Source organism: Mytilus edulis, chromosome 8, assembly GCF_963676685.1.
Source record: "Mytilus edulis chromosome 8, xbMytEdul2.2, whole genome shotgun sequence".
Lineage (NCBI taxonomy): Eukaryota > Metazoa > Mollusca > Bivalvia > Mytilida > Mytilidae > Mytilus > Mytilus edulis.
The window spans coordinates 27205685-27222034 of NC_092351.1; the positions used below are offsets into that span (position 1 = coordinate 27205685).

At 31.1% G+C, this 16350-nt stretch overlaps 1 protein-coding gene across 2 annotated transcripts in view; it reads left to right on the forward strand.

The window, feature by feature from the left end:
- The first annotated feature begins 1692 nt into the window (after positions 1-1692).
- Positions 1693-16350, forward strand: part of LOC139485240 (glutamate receptor ionotropic, kainate 3-like) — a 66623-nt gene continuing 51965 nt past the window's right edge. The window contains exon 1 of one of the 2 annotated variants that reach the window (XM_071269531.1): positions 1693-2005. In XM_071269531.1, coding sequence (XP_071125632.1) covers positions 1930-2005 — 76 coding nt within the window. In that variant the 5' untranslated portion in view covers positions 1693-1929. The remainder of the gene's footprint in view (positions 2006-16350) is intronic. The other variant, XM_071269530.1, reaches the window with a different exon arrangement.

Below are 16350 nucleotides of genomic sequence, written 5' to 3' on the forward strand. Positions count from 1 at the left end.
ATACTGTTGTCAAGTCATTAAAGATTGCATATTTTGGCGTTAATATTGAGTCACTGATAAGGTCTTTGCATCGGAACTAAACACATTTATTCTAAAAACAGTTGTTGGCATGACACGGGTTATGTTCTTCTCATATATGTTATGATGGTATGATACTAAACCCCTAACGGGAAGGATTGTGCCTGATGTTCATATGATGAAATCATAATCTTTCAGTCAGTTTAGTTGAAGTCTGGAGCTGGCATGTCAGTTAACTGCTAGTAGTCTGTTGTTATTTATGTATTATTGTCATTTTGTTTATTTTCTTTGGTTACATCTTCTGACATCAGACTCGGATTTCTCTTGAACTGAATTTTAATGTGCGTATTGTTATGCGTTTACTTTACTACATTGGTTAGAGGTATAGGGGGAGGGTTGAGATCTCACAAACATGTTTAACCCCGCCGCATTTTTGCACCTGTCCCAATTCAGGAGCCTCTGGCCTTTGTTAGTCTTGTATTATTTTAATTTTAGTTTCTTGTGTACAATTTGGAAATTAGTATGGCGTTCATTATCACTGGACTAGTATATATTTGTTTAGGGGCCAGCTGAAGGACGCCTCCGGGTGCGGGAATTTCTCGCTACATTGAAGACCTGTTGGTGACCCTCTGCTGTTGTTTTTTATTTGGGCGGGTTGTTGTCTCTTTGACACATTCCCCATTTCCATTCTCAATTTTATCGTTGTTACTTAAAGTTATGTTTACACTAAAAATAATTTATATTATAAATTATACATGTTTTTGAAATAAAATTTTTTGCCTGTGAACCCTTTATTTTATTTTCATATTGATATATTGTACAGTTTAAAAAAAACATTTTTGAATCTTGTTATTTTTCATAGTTTTAGAACGGGATCCGGAAAAGGTGTCAATATCAAATGCAAGAAAAACGTGCAGAGAATAATTTCCCGTCAAGTTTTCATTTGTTATTTCTCTAAAAACAAGGACACAGACCTGTACTATTTTTCTGCATCTTTAGTTAATTTATTTATATACAATCATTTTATGACAGTCTTTTAAAAGGCTTGGTTTTTTAAACAGAGGAGCGAATATACTTTATTAGACAGACAAGATTTTTTTTGTAGTGGAATTGGTAAATCGCTCGTTTACTGGCAGCCATCAGCATTTCAGATCATTTCATTGTACAATTTGGCTCACATTTTTTCATTCAAGCAGGCTAGTAAGATTTCAAAATAGACAAACGATATTGATAATGATTTTTTTTTTCGTAAACCCTTTTCGCAATCAAGTATGCATTTACAAAAAACAAATATTAACTAAATAAATAAATACGTAACAAAAACAAACATTGAAAAATGCAAATAGAAATAGAAATAGAAAACACGATTTACAAATTAAAAAAAATAATAGTACATTTATTAATTGCATTTGACAAATGACCCAGAAACAATACTTCATTTACGGTAAATACAATGTAATGAACATTCATGATAAAGTAAATATCCCCAGTGCATATTTATTTCACACAGAGAGATAAATTATATAAAATACAGGAAATAAAATCTATAGAATATTTTTTTGAATTATTGATCAACTCGCCACAACTCTAATTACTTAATCCCTGGATAGTGACTGCAGTTGGAAATATAATTTTCTGATTGGTCTTTCATCTTATTTTAACAAATAAAACTTCATTATTATAATCCTAACATTTAACAAGCTGACTATATGTCCGACTGTGTGTTGGTATCGACCATTACATCGACCGTAGAGTAATACAGACTAAATCATCATTACTCTACAGTTAGTACAGATACTACCATGATAAAAACTTGACAATTAACAAATTAACATTTAAATGGAGGAGATGAGGACTGTGTTACTTTCGTTTTTGACAAGATGATTACAGAAGAAATATAATTAACTGAAGATGAAGAGAATAGTGATCTTGTTGACTTTCTGTCATTTTATGACGGCATCAGACCAACACTTTACCTTAAACATAGGTAAGTTGATGACTTTTTTTATTAATTGGCTCGTGCTATTTGATGTTTCTGATTTTTTACCACGTGACCTGTTGCTTTTTAATAGCTGCTGAATACTTAAATAGAAAATTAGTTAGAAATAATATTTATCTTATCTCTATATTTACAAGTTGCATTTATCGATGTGTTTTTTTTTATTTACATATATTTTAAATACGTTACAGACTTCATTTAGAATTGTCATTTCAATTTCAAAATTATAATCGATTTCATGCAGAAGTTCTAAAGAATATAATCATCGGCAAATAGAATTAAATATATGTGTTGACTTTTGTTGTATAGAAAGTACTTTAAGTGTTATTTTTGTCATCATGAATATTTTACAAGTTAGATTTCATAGCTTAATTGATTATCATGGTTTTAGATTATACAAAAATAATCAAAGAAAAAATCCCTGGAGTGTTAATTCCAAGTTATGTGCATTCTAGGTTTGTTTTATGTATACTAGTACACGATAAGCACGTTAACTTGTGAACTATATAAATAAATTGTGCCTAGAGCAAACATTACTGATCTAAGATAATAAATAGTTAGGCTAAAAGTATAAAACCATAATATTTAGATTTTGCAGTATGGACTTGAAGTATTAAATCTGGAAAGTTATGAACAAAGAGATGCTTTCTATATTTTATGAGTTTACGCACACATTTGTATATATTTTTCTTTCTGAAGGAGATTATTTTCATTTATTACTGTAATGGAAGCAGATGGTAAATTTTCATGAGCTTTTAATTAATCCTGTTGTCACTATCTGAATTGTCAGGCATATAAACAAATTTGTCATGGTAAAACTGTAGACGAGAAAAACTTGGTTAGATCATCTCGTGTCACTATAGTGTTTATGATCATTCACTATAGTGTTTATGATCATCTTGTGTCACTATAGTGTTTATGATCATCTAGTGTCACTATAGTGTTTATGATCATCTAGTGTCACTATAGTGTTTATGATCATCTAGTGTCACTATAGTGTTTATGATCATCTAGTGTCACTATAGTGTTTATGATCATCTAGTGTCACTATAGTGTTTATGATCATCTAGTGTCACTATAGTGTTTATGATCATCTCGTGTCACTATAGTGTTTATGATCATCTAGTGTCACTATAGTGTTTATGATCATCTCGTGTCACTATAGTGTTTATGATCATTCACTATAGTGTTTATGATCATCTCGTGTCACTATAGTGTTTATGATCATCTAGTGTCACTATAGTGTTTATGATCATCTCGTGTCACTATAGTGTTTATGATCATTCACTATAGTGTTTATGATCATCTAGTGTCACTATAGTGTTTATGATCATCTAGTGTCACTATAGTGTTTATGATCATCTTGTGTCACTATAGTGTTTATGATCATCTAGTGTCACTATAGTGTTTATGATCATCTAGTGTCACTATAGTGTTTATGATCATCTCGTGTCACTATAGTGTTTATGATCATTCACTATAGTGTTTATGCTCATCTCGTGTCACTATAGTGTTTATGATCATTCACTATAGTGTTTATGATCATCTTGTGTCACTATAGTGTTTATGATCATTCACTATAGTGTTTATGCTCATCTCGTGTCACTATAGTGTTTATGATCATTCACTATAGTGTTTATGATCATCTTGTGTCACTATAGTGTTTATGATCATTCACTATAGTGTTTATGATCATTCACTATAGTGTTTATGCTCATCTCGTGTCACTATAGTGTTTATGATCATTCACTATAGTGTTTATGATCATCTTGTGTCACTATAGTGTTTATGATCATCTAGTGTCACTATAGTGTTTATGATCATCTTGTGTCACTATAGTGTTTATGATCATTCACTATAGTGTTTATGATCATTTACTATAGTGTTTATGATCATTCACTATAGTGTTTATGATCATCTTGTGTCACTATAGTGTTTATGATCATTCACTATAGTGTTTATGATCATCTAGTGTCACTATAGTGTTTATGATCATCTAGTGTCACTATAGTGTTTATGATCATCTAGTGTCACTATAGTGTTTATGATCATCTAGTGTCACTATAGTGTTTATGATCATCTAGTGTCACTATAGTGTTTATGATCATCTCGTGTCACTATAGTGTTTATGATCATTCACTATAGTGTTTATGATCATCTTGTGTCACTATAGTGTTTATGATCATTCACTATAGTGTTTATGATCATCTTGTGTCACTATAGTGTTTATGATCATTCACTATAGTGTTTATGATCATCTTGTGTCACTATAGTTTTTATGATCATCTCGTGTCACTATAGTGTTTATGATCATTCACTATAGTGTTTATGCTCATCTCGTGTCACTATAGTGTTTATGATCATTCACTATAGTGTTTATGATCATCTTGTGTCACTATAGTGTTTATGATCATTCACTATAGTGTTTATGATCATCTTGTGTCACTATAGTTTTTATGATCATCTTGTGTCACTATAGTTTTTATGATCATCTCGTGTCACTATAGTGTTTATGATCATTCACTATAGTGTTTATGATCATTCACTATAGTGTTTATGATCATCTTGTGTCACTATAGTGTTTATGATCATTCACTATAGTGTTTATGATCATCTAGTGTCACTATAGTGTTTATGATCATCTAGTGTCACTATAGTGTTTATGATCATCTAGTGTCACTATAGTGTTTATGATCATCTAGTGTCACTATAGTGTTTATGATCATCTCGTGTCACTATAGTGTTTATGATCATTCACTATAGTGTTTATGATCATCTTGTGTCACTATAGTGTTTATGATCATTCACTATAGTGTTTATGCTCATCTCGTGTCACTATAGTGTTTATGATCATTCACTATAGTGTTTATGATCATCTTGTGTCACTATAGTGTTTATGATCATTCACTATAGTGTTTATGATCATCTTGTGTCACTATAGTTTTTATGATCATCTCGTGTCACTATAGTGTTTATGATCATTCACTATAGTGTTTATGATCATCTCGTGTCACTATAGTGTTTATGATCATCTCGTGTCACTATAGTGTTTATGATCATTCACTATAGTGTTTATGATCATCTTGTGTCACTATAGTGTTTATGATCATCTTGTGTCACTATAGTTTTTATGATCATCTCGTGTCACTATAGTGTTTATGATCATTCACTATAGTTTTTATGCTCATCTCGTGTCACTATAGTGTTTATGATCATTCACTATAGTGTTTATGATCATCTTGTGTCACTATAGTGTTTATGATCTTTTCGTGTCACTATAGTGTTTATGATCTTCTCGTGTCACTATAGTGTTTATGATCATCTCGTGTCACTATAGTGTTTATGATCTTCTCTTGTCACTATAGTGTTTATGCTCATCTCGTGTCACTATAGTGTTTATGATCATTCACTATAGTGTTTATGATCATCTTGTGTCACTATAGTGTTTATGATCTTCTCGTGTCACTATAGTGTTTATGATCATTCACTATAGTGTTTATGCTCATCTCGTGTCACTATAGTGTTTATGATCATTCACTATAGTGTTTATGATCATCTTGTGTCACTATAGTGTTTATGATCTTCTCGTGTCACTATAGTGTTTATGATCATCTTGTGTCACTATAATGTTTATGATCATTCACTATAGTGTTTATGATCATCTTGTGTCACTATAGTGTTTATGATCATTCACTATAGTGTTTATGATCATTCACTATAGTGTTTATGATCATCTCGTGTCACTATAGTGTTTATGATCATTCACTATAGTGTTTATGCTCATCTCGTGTCACTATAGTGTTTATGATCATTCACTATAGTGTTTATGATCATCTTGTGTCACTATAGTGTTTATGATCTTCTCGTGTCACTATAGTGTTTATGATCATCTTGTGTCACTATAATGTTTATGATCATTCACTATAGTGTTTATGATCATCTTGTGTCACTATAGTGTTTATGATCATTCACTATAGTGTTTATGATCATTCACTATAGTGTTTATGATCATCTTGTGTCACTATAGTGTTTATGATCATTCACTATAGTGTTTATGATCATCTTGTGTCACTATAGTGTTTATGATCTTCTCGTGTCACTATAGTGTTTATGATCATTCACTATAGTGTTTATGATCATCTTGTGTCACTATAGTGTTTATGATCATTCACTATAGTGTTTATGATCATTCACTATAGTGTTTATGATCATTCACTATAGTGTTTATGATCATTCACTATAGTGTTTATGATCATCTTGTGTCACTATAATGTTTATGATCATTCACTATAGTGTTTATGATCATCTAGTGTCACTATAGTGTTTATGATCATCTAGTGTCACTATAGTGTTTATGATCATCTAGTGTCACTATAGTGTTTATGATCATCTAGTGTCACTATAGTGTTTATGATCATCTTGTGTCACTATAGTGTTTATGATCATCTTGTGTCACTATAGTGTTTATGATCATTCACTATAGTGTTTACGATCATTCACTATAGTGTTTATGATCATTCACTATAGTGTTTATGATCATCTTGTGTCACTATAATGTTTATGATCATTCACTATAGTGTTTATGATCATCTAGTGTCACTATAGTGTTTATGATCATCTAGTGTCACTATAGTGTTTATGATCATTCACTATAGTGTTTATGATCATCTCGTGTCACTATAGTGTTTATGATCATCTCGTGTCACTATAGTGTTTATGATCATCTTGTGTCACTATAGTGTTTATGATCATCTCGTGTCACTATAGTGTTTATGATCTTCTCTTGTCACTATAGTGTTTATGCTCATCTCGTGTCACTATAGTGTTTATGATCATTCACTATAGTGTTTATGATCATCTAGTGTCACTATAGTGTTTATGATGATTCACTATAGTGTTTATGATCATTCACTATAGTGTTTATGATCATTCACTATAGTGTTTATGCTCATCTCGTGTCACTATAGTGTTTATGATCATTCACTATAGTGTTTATGATCATCTTGTGTCACTATAGTGTTTATGATCATTCACTATAGTGTTTATGATCATTCACTATAGTGTTTATGCTCATCTCGTGTCACTATAGTGTTTATGATCATTCACTATAGTGTTTATGATCATCTTGTGTCACTATAGTGTTTATGATCATCTAGTGTCACTATAGTGTTTATGATCATCTTGTGTCACTATAGTGTTTATGATCATTCACTATAGTGTTTATGATCATTTACTATAGTGTTTATGATCATTCACTATAGTGTTTATGATCATCTTGTGTCACTATAGTGTTTATGATCATTCACTATAGTGTTTATGATCATCTAGTGTCACTATAGTGTTTATGATCATCTAGTGTCACTATAGTGTTTATGATCATCTAGTGTCACTATAGTGTTTATGATCATCTAGTGTCACTATAGTGTTTATGATCATCTAGTGTCACTATAGTGTTTATGATCATCTCGTGTCACTATAGTGTTTATGATCATTCACTATAGTGTTTATGATCATCTTGTGTCACTATAGTGTTTATGATCATTCACTATAGTGTTTATGATCATCTTGTGTCACTATAGTGTTTATGATCATTCACTATAGTGTTTATGATCATCTTGTGTCACTATAGTTTTTATGATCATCTCGTGTCACTATAGTGTTTATGATCATTCACTATAGTGTTTATGCTCATCTCGTGTCACTATAGTGTTTATGATCATTCACTATAGTGTTTATGATCATCTTGTGTCACTATAGTGTTTATGATCATTCACTATAGTGTTTATGATCATCTTGTGTCACTATAGTGTTTATGATCATTCACTATAGTGTTTATGATCATCTTGTGTCACTATAGTTTTTATGATCATCTTGTGTCACTATAGTTTTTATGATCATCTCGTGTCACTATAGTGTTTATGATCATTCACTATAGTGTTTATGATCATTCACTATAGTGTTTATGATCATCTTGTGTCACTATAGTGTTTATGATCATTCACTATAGTGTTTATGATCATCTAGTGTCACTATAGTGTTTATGATCATCTAGTGTCACTATAGTGTTTATGATCATCTAGTGTCACTATAGTGTTTATGATCATCTAGTGTCACTATAGTGTTTATGATCATCTCGTGTCACTATAGTGTTTATGATCATTCACTATAGTGTTTATGATCATCTTGTGTCACTATAGTGTTTATGATCATTCACTATAGTGTTTATGCTCATCTCGTGTCACTATAGTGTTTATGATCATTCACTATAGTGTTTATGATCATCTTGTGTCACTATAGTGTTTATGATCATTCACTATAGTGTTTATGATCATCTTGTGTCACTATAGTTTTTATGATCATCTCGTGTCACTATAGTGTTTATGATCATTCACTATAGTGTTTATGATCATCTCGTGTCACTATAGTGTTTATGATCATCTCGTGTCACTATAGTGTTTATGATCATTCACTATAGTGTTTATGATCATCTTGTGTCACTATAGTGTTTATGATCATCTTGTGTCACTATAGTTTTTATGATCATCTCGTGTCACTATAGTGTTTATGATCATTCACTATAGTTTTTATGCTCATCTCGTGTCACTATAGTGTTTATGATCATTCACTATAGTGTTTATGATCATCTTGTGTCACTATAGTGTTTATGATCTTTTCGTGTCACTATAGTGTTTATGATCTTCTCGTGTCACTATAGTGTTTATGATCATCTCGTGTCACTATAGTGTTTATGATCTTCTCTTGTCACTATAGTGTTTATGCTCATCTCGTGTCACTATAGTGTTTATGATCATTCACTATAGTGTTTATGATCATCTTGTGTCACTATAGTGTTTATGATCTTCTCGTGTCACTATAGTGTTTATGATCATTCACTATAGTGTTTATGCTCATCTCGTGTCACTATAGTGTTTATGATCATTCACTATAGTGTTTATGATCATCTTGTGTCACTATAGTGTTTATGATCTTCTCGTGTCACTATAGTGTTTATGATCATCTTGTGTCACTATAATGTTTATGATCATTCACTATAGTGTTTATGATCATCTTGTGTCACTATAGTGTTTATGATCATTCACTATAGTGTTTATGATCATTCACTATAGTGTTTATGATCATCTTGTGTCACTATAGTGTTTATGATCATTCACTATAGTGTTTATGATCATCTTGTGTCACTATAGTGTTTATGATCTTCTCGTGTCACTATAGTGTTTATGATCATTCACTATAGTGTTTATGATCATCTTGTGTCACTATAGTGTTTATGATCATTCACTATAGTGTTTATGATCATTCACTATAGTGTTTATGATCATTCACTATAGTGTTTATGATCATTCACTATAGTGTTTATGATCATCTTGTGTCACTATAGTGTTTATGATCATCTAGTGTCACTATAGTGTTTATGATCATCTAGTGTCACTATAGTGTTTATGATCATCTAGTGTCACTATAGTGTTTATGATCATTCACTATAGTGTTTATGATCATTCACTATAGTTTTTATGATCATCTCGTGTCACTATAGTGTTTATGATCATTCACTATAGTGTTTATGATCATCTAGTGTCACTATAGTGTTTATGATCATCTAGTGTCACTATAGTGTTTATGATCATCTAGTGTCACTATAGTGTTTATGATCATCTAGTGTCACTATAGTGTTTATGATCATCTTGTGTCACTATAGTGTTTATGATCATCTTGTGTCACTATAGTGTTTATGATCATTCACTATAGTGTTTACGATCATTCACTATAGTGTTTATGATCATTCACTATAGTGTTTATGATCATCTTGTGTCACTATAATGTTTATGATCATTCACTATAGTGTTTATGATCATCTAGTGTCACTATAGTGTTTATGATCATCTAGTGTCACTATAGTGTTTATGATCATTCACTATAGTGTTTATGATCATCTCGTGTCACTATAGTGTTTATGATCATCTCGTGTCACTATAGTGTTTATGATCATCTTGTGTCACTATAGTGTTTATGATCATCTCGTGTCACTATAGTGTTTATGATCTTCTCTTGTCACTATAGTGTTTATGCTCATCTCGTGTCACTATAGTGTTTATGATCATTCACTATAGTGTTTATGATCATCTAGTGTCACTATAGTGTTTATGATCATTCACTATAGTGTTTATGATCATTCACTATAGTGTTTATGATCATTCACTATAGTGTTTATGCTCATCTCGTGTCACTATAGTGTTTATGATCATTCACTATAGTGTTTATGATCATCTTGTGTCACTATAGTGTTTATGATCATTCACTATAGTGTTTATGATCATTCACTATAGTGTTTATGCTCATCTCGTGTCACTATAGTGTTTATGATCATTCACTATAGTGTTTATGATCATCTTGTGTCACTATAGTGTTTATGATCATCTAGTGTCACTATAGTGTTTATGATCATCTTGTGTCACTATAGTGTTTATGATCATTCACTATAGTGTTTATGATCATTTACTATAGTGTTTATGATCATTCACTATAGTGTTTATGATCATCTTGTGTCACTATAGTGTTTATGATCATTCACTATAGTGTTTATGATCATCTAGTGTCACTATAGTGTTTATGATCATCTAGTGTCACTATAGTGTTTATGATCATCTAGTGTCACTATAGTGTTTATGATCATCTAGTGTCACTATAGTGTTTATGATCATCTAGTGTCACTATAGTGTTTATGATCATCTCGTGTCACTATAGTGTTTATGATCATTCACTATAGTGTTTATGATCATCTTGTGTCACTATAGTGTTTATGATCATTCACTATAGTGTTTATGATCATCTTGTGTCACTATAGTGTTTATGATCATTCACTATAGTGTTTATGATCATCTTGTGTCACTATAGTTTTTATGATCATCTCGTGTCACTATAGTGTTTATGATCATTCACTATAGTGTTTATGCTCATCTCGTGTCACTATAGTGTTTATGATCATTCACTATAGTGTTTATGATCATCTTGTGTCACTATAGTGTTTATGATCATTCACTATAGTGTTTATGATCATCTTGTGTCACTATAGTGTTTATGATCATTCACTATAGTGTTTATGATCATCTTGTGTCACTATAGTTTTTATGATCATCTTGTGTCACTATAGTTTTTATGATCATCTCGTGTCACTATAGTGTTTATGATCATTCACTATAGTGTTTATGATCATTCACTATAGTGTTTATGATCATCTTGTGTCACTATAGTGTTTATGATCATTCACTATAGTGTTTATGATCATCTAGTGTCACTATAGTGTTTATGATCATCTAGTGTCACTATAGTGTTTATGATCATCTAGTGTCACTATAGTGTTTATGATCATCTAGTGTCACTATAGTGTTTATGATCATCTCGTGTCACTATAGTGTTTATGATCATTCACTATAGTGTTTATGATCATCTTGTGTCACTATAGTGTTTATGATCATTCACTATAGTGTTTATGCTCATCTCGTGTCACTATAGTGTTTATGATCATTCACTATAGTGTTTATGATCATCTTGTGTCACTATAGTGTTTATGATCATTCACTATAGTGTTTATGATCATCTTGTGTCACTATAGTTTTTATGATCATCTCGTGTCACTATAGTGTTTATGATCATTCACTATAGTGTTTATGATCATCTCGTGTCACTATAGTGTTTATGATCATCTCGTGTCACTATAGTGTTTATGATCATTCACTATAGTGTTTATGATCATCTTGTGTCACTATAGTGTTTATGATCATCTTGTGTCACTATAGTTTTTATGATCATCTCGTGTCACTATAGTGTTTATGATCATTCACTATAGTTTTTATGCTCATCTCGTGTCACTATAGTGTTTATGATCATTCACTATAGTGTTTATGATCATCTTGTGTCACTATAGTGTTTATGATCTTTTCGTGTCACTATAGTGTTTATGATCTTCTCGTGTCACTATAGTGTTTATGATCATCTCGTGTCACTATAGTGTTTATGATCTTCTCTTGTCACTATAGTGTTTATGCTCATCTCGTGTCACTATAGTGTTTATGATCATTCACTATAGTGTTTATGATCATCTTGTGTCACTATAGTGTTTATGATCTTCTCGTGTCACTATAGTGTTTATGATCATTCACTATAGTGTTTATGCTCATCTCGTGTCACTATAGTGTTTATGATCATTCACTATAGTGTTTATGATCATCTTGTGTCACTATAGTGTTTATGATCTTCTCGTGTCACTATAGTGTTTATGATCATCTTGTGTCACTATAATGTTTATGATCATTCACTATAGTGTTTATGATCATCTTGTGTCACTATAGTGTTTATGATCATTCACTATAGTGTTTATGATCATTCACTATAGTGTTTATGATCATCTCGTGTCACTATAGTGTTTATGATCATTCACTATAGTGTTTATGCTCATCTCGTGTCACTATAGTGTTTATGATCATTCACTATAGTGTTTATGATCATCTTGTGTCACTATAGTGTTTATGATCTTCTCGTGTCACTATAGTGTTTATGATCATCTTGTGTCACTATAATGTTTATGATCATTCACTATAGTGTTTATGATCATCTTGTGTCACTATAGTGTTTATGATCATTCACTATAGTGTTTATGATCATTCACTATAGTGTTTATGATCATCTTGTGTCACTATAGTGTTTATGATCATTCACTATAGTGTTTATGATCATCTTGTGTCACTATAGTGTTTATGATCTTCTCGTGTCACTATAGTGTTTATGATCATTCACTATAGTGTTTATGATCATCTTGTGTCACTATAGTGTTTATGATCATTCACTATAGTGTTTATGATCATTCACTATAGTGTTTATGATCATTCACTATAGTGTTTATGATCATTCACTATAGTGTTTATGATCATCTTGTGTCACTATAATGTTTATGATCATTCACTATAGTGTTTATGATCATCTAGTGTCACTATAGTGTTTATGATCATCTAGTGTCACTATAGTGTTTATGATCATCTAGTGTCACTATAGTGTTTATGATCATCTAGTGTCACTATAGTGTTTATGATCATCTTGTGTCACTATAGTGTTTATGATCATCTTGTGTCACTATAGTGTTTATGATCATTCACTATAGTGTTTACGATCATTCACTATAGTGTTTATGATCATTCACTATAGTGTTTATGATCATCTTGTGTCACTATAATGTTTATGATCATTCACTATAGTGTTTATGATCATCTAGTGTCACTATAGTGTTTATGATCATCTAGTGTCACTATAGTGTTTATGATCATTCACTATAGTGTTTATGATCATCTCGTGTCACTATAGTGTTTATGATCATCTCGTGTCACTATAGTGTTTATGATCATCTTGTGTCACTATAGTGTTTATGATCATCTCGTGTCACTATAGTGTTTATGATCTTCTCTTGTCACTATAGTGTTTATGCTCATCTCGTGTCACTATAGTGTTTATGATCATTCACTATAGTGTTTATGATCATCTAGTGTCACTATAGTGTTTATGATCATTCACTATAGTGTTTATGATCATTCACTATAGTGTTTATGATCATTCACTATAGTGTTTATGCTCATCTCGTGTCACTATAGTGTTTATGATCATTCACTATAGTGTTTATGATCATCTTGTGTCACTATAGTGTTTATGATCATTCACTATAGTGTTTATGATCATTCACTATAGTGTTTATGCTCATCTCGTGTCACTATAGTGTTTATGATCATTCACTATAGTGTTTATGATCATCTTGTGTCACTATAGTGTTTATGATCATCTAGTGTCACTATAGTGTTTATGATCATCTTGTGTCACTATAGTGTTTATGATCATTCACTATAGTGTTTATGATCATTTACTATAGTGTTTATGATCATTCACTATAGTGTTTATGATCATCTTGTGTCACTATAGTGTTTATGATCATTCACTATAGTGTTTATGATCATCTAGTGTCACTATAGTGTTTATGATCATCTAGTGTCACTATAGTGTTTATGATCATCTAGTGTCACTATAGTGTTTATGATCATCTAGTGTCACTATAGTGTTTATGATCATCTAGTGTCACTATAGTGTTTATGATCATCTCGTGTCACTATAGTGTTTATGATCATTCACTATAGTGTTTATGATCATCTTGTGTCACTATAGTGTTTATGATCATTCACTATAGTGTTTATGATCATCTTGTGTCACTATAGTTTTTATGATCATCTCGTGTCACTATAGTGTTTATGATCATTCACTATAGTGTTTATGCTCATCTAGTGTCACTATAGTGTTTATGATCATCTCGTGTCACTATAGTGTTTATGATCATTCACTATAGTGTTTATGCTCATCTAGTGTCACTATAGTGTTTATGATCATCTCGTGTCACTATAGTGTTTATGATCATTCACTATAGTGTTTATGATCATCTCGTGTCACTATAGTGTTTATGATCATTCACTATAGTGTTTATGATCATCTTGTGTCACTATAGTGTTTATGATCATTCACTATAGTGTTTATGATCATCTTGTGTCACTATAGTGTTTATGATCATTCACTATAGTGTTTATGATCATCTTGTGTCACTATAGTTTTTATGATCATCTTGTGTCACTATAGTTTTTATGATCATCTCGTGTCACTATAGTGTTTATGATCATTCACTATAGTGTTTATGATCATTCACTATAGTGTTTATGATCATCTTGTGTCACTATAGTGTTTATGATCATTCACTATAGTGTTTATGATCATCTAGTGTCACTATAGTGTTTATGATCATCTAGTGTCACTATAGTGTTTATGATCATCTAGTGTCACTATAGTGTTTATGATCATCTAGTGTCACTATAGTGTTTATGATCATCTCGTGTCACTATAGTGTTTATGATCATTCACTATAGTGTTTATGATCATCTTGTGTCACTATAGTGTTTATGATCATTCACTATAGTGTTTATGCTCATCTCGTGTCACTATAGTGTTTATGATCATTCACTATAGTGTTTATGATCATCTTGTGTCACTATAGTGTTTATGATCATTCACTATAGTGTTTATGATCATCTTGTGTCACTATAGTTTTTATGATCATCTCGTGTCACTATAGTGTTTATGATCATTCACTATAGTGTTTATGATCATCTCGTGTCACTATAGTGTTTATGATCATCTCGTGTCACTATAGTGTTTATGATCATTCACTATAGTGTTTATGATCATCTTGTGTCACTATAGTGTTTATGATCATCTTGTGTCACTATAGTTTTTATGATCATCTCGTGTCACTATAGTGTTTATGATCATCTCGTGTCACTATAGTGTTTATGATCATTCACTATAGTTTTTATGCTCATCTCGTGTCACTATAGTGTTTATGATCATTCACTATAGTGTTTATGATCATCTTGTGTCACTATAGTGTTTATGATCTTTTCGTGTCACTATAGTGTTTATGATCTTCTCGTGTCACTATAGTGTTTATGATCATCTCGTGTCACTATAGTGTTTATGATCTTCTCTTGTCACTATAGTGTTTATGCTCATCTCGTGTCACTATAGTGTTTATGATCATTCACTATAGTGTTTATGATCATCTTGTGTCACTATAGTGTTTATGATCTTCTCGTGTCACTATAGTGTTTATGATCATTCACTATAGTGTTTATGCTCATCTCGTGTCACTATAGTGTTTATGATCATTCACTATAGTGTTTATGATCATTCACTATAGTGTTTATGATCATCTCGTGTCACTATAGTGTTTATGATCATTCACTATAGTGTTTATGCTCATCTCGTGTCACTATAGTGTTTATGATCATTCACTATAGTGTTTATGATCATCTTGTGTCACTATAGTGTTTATGATCTTCTCGTGTCACTATAGTGTTTATGATCATCTTGTGTCACTATAATGTTTATGATCATTCACTATAGTGTTTATGATCATCTTGTGTCACTATAGTGTTTATGATCATTCACTATAGTGTTTATGATCATTCACTATAGTGTTTATGATCATCTCGTGTCACTATAGTGTTTATGATCATTCACTATAGTGTTTATGATCATCTTGTGTCACTATAGTGTTTATGATCTTCTCGTGTCACTATAGTGTTTATGATCATTCACTATAGTGTTTATGATCATCTTGTGTCACTATAGTGTTTATGATCTTCTCGTGTCACTATAGTGTTTATGATCATTCACTATAGTGTTTATGATCATCTTGTGTCACTATAGTGTTTATGATCATTCACTATAGTGTT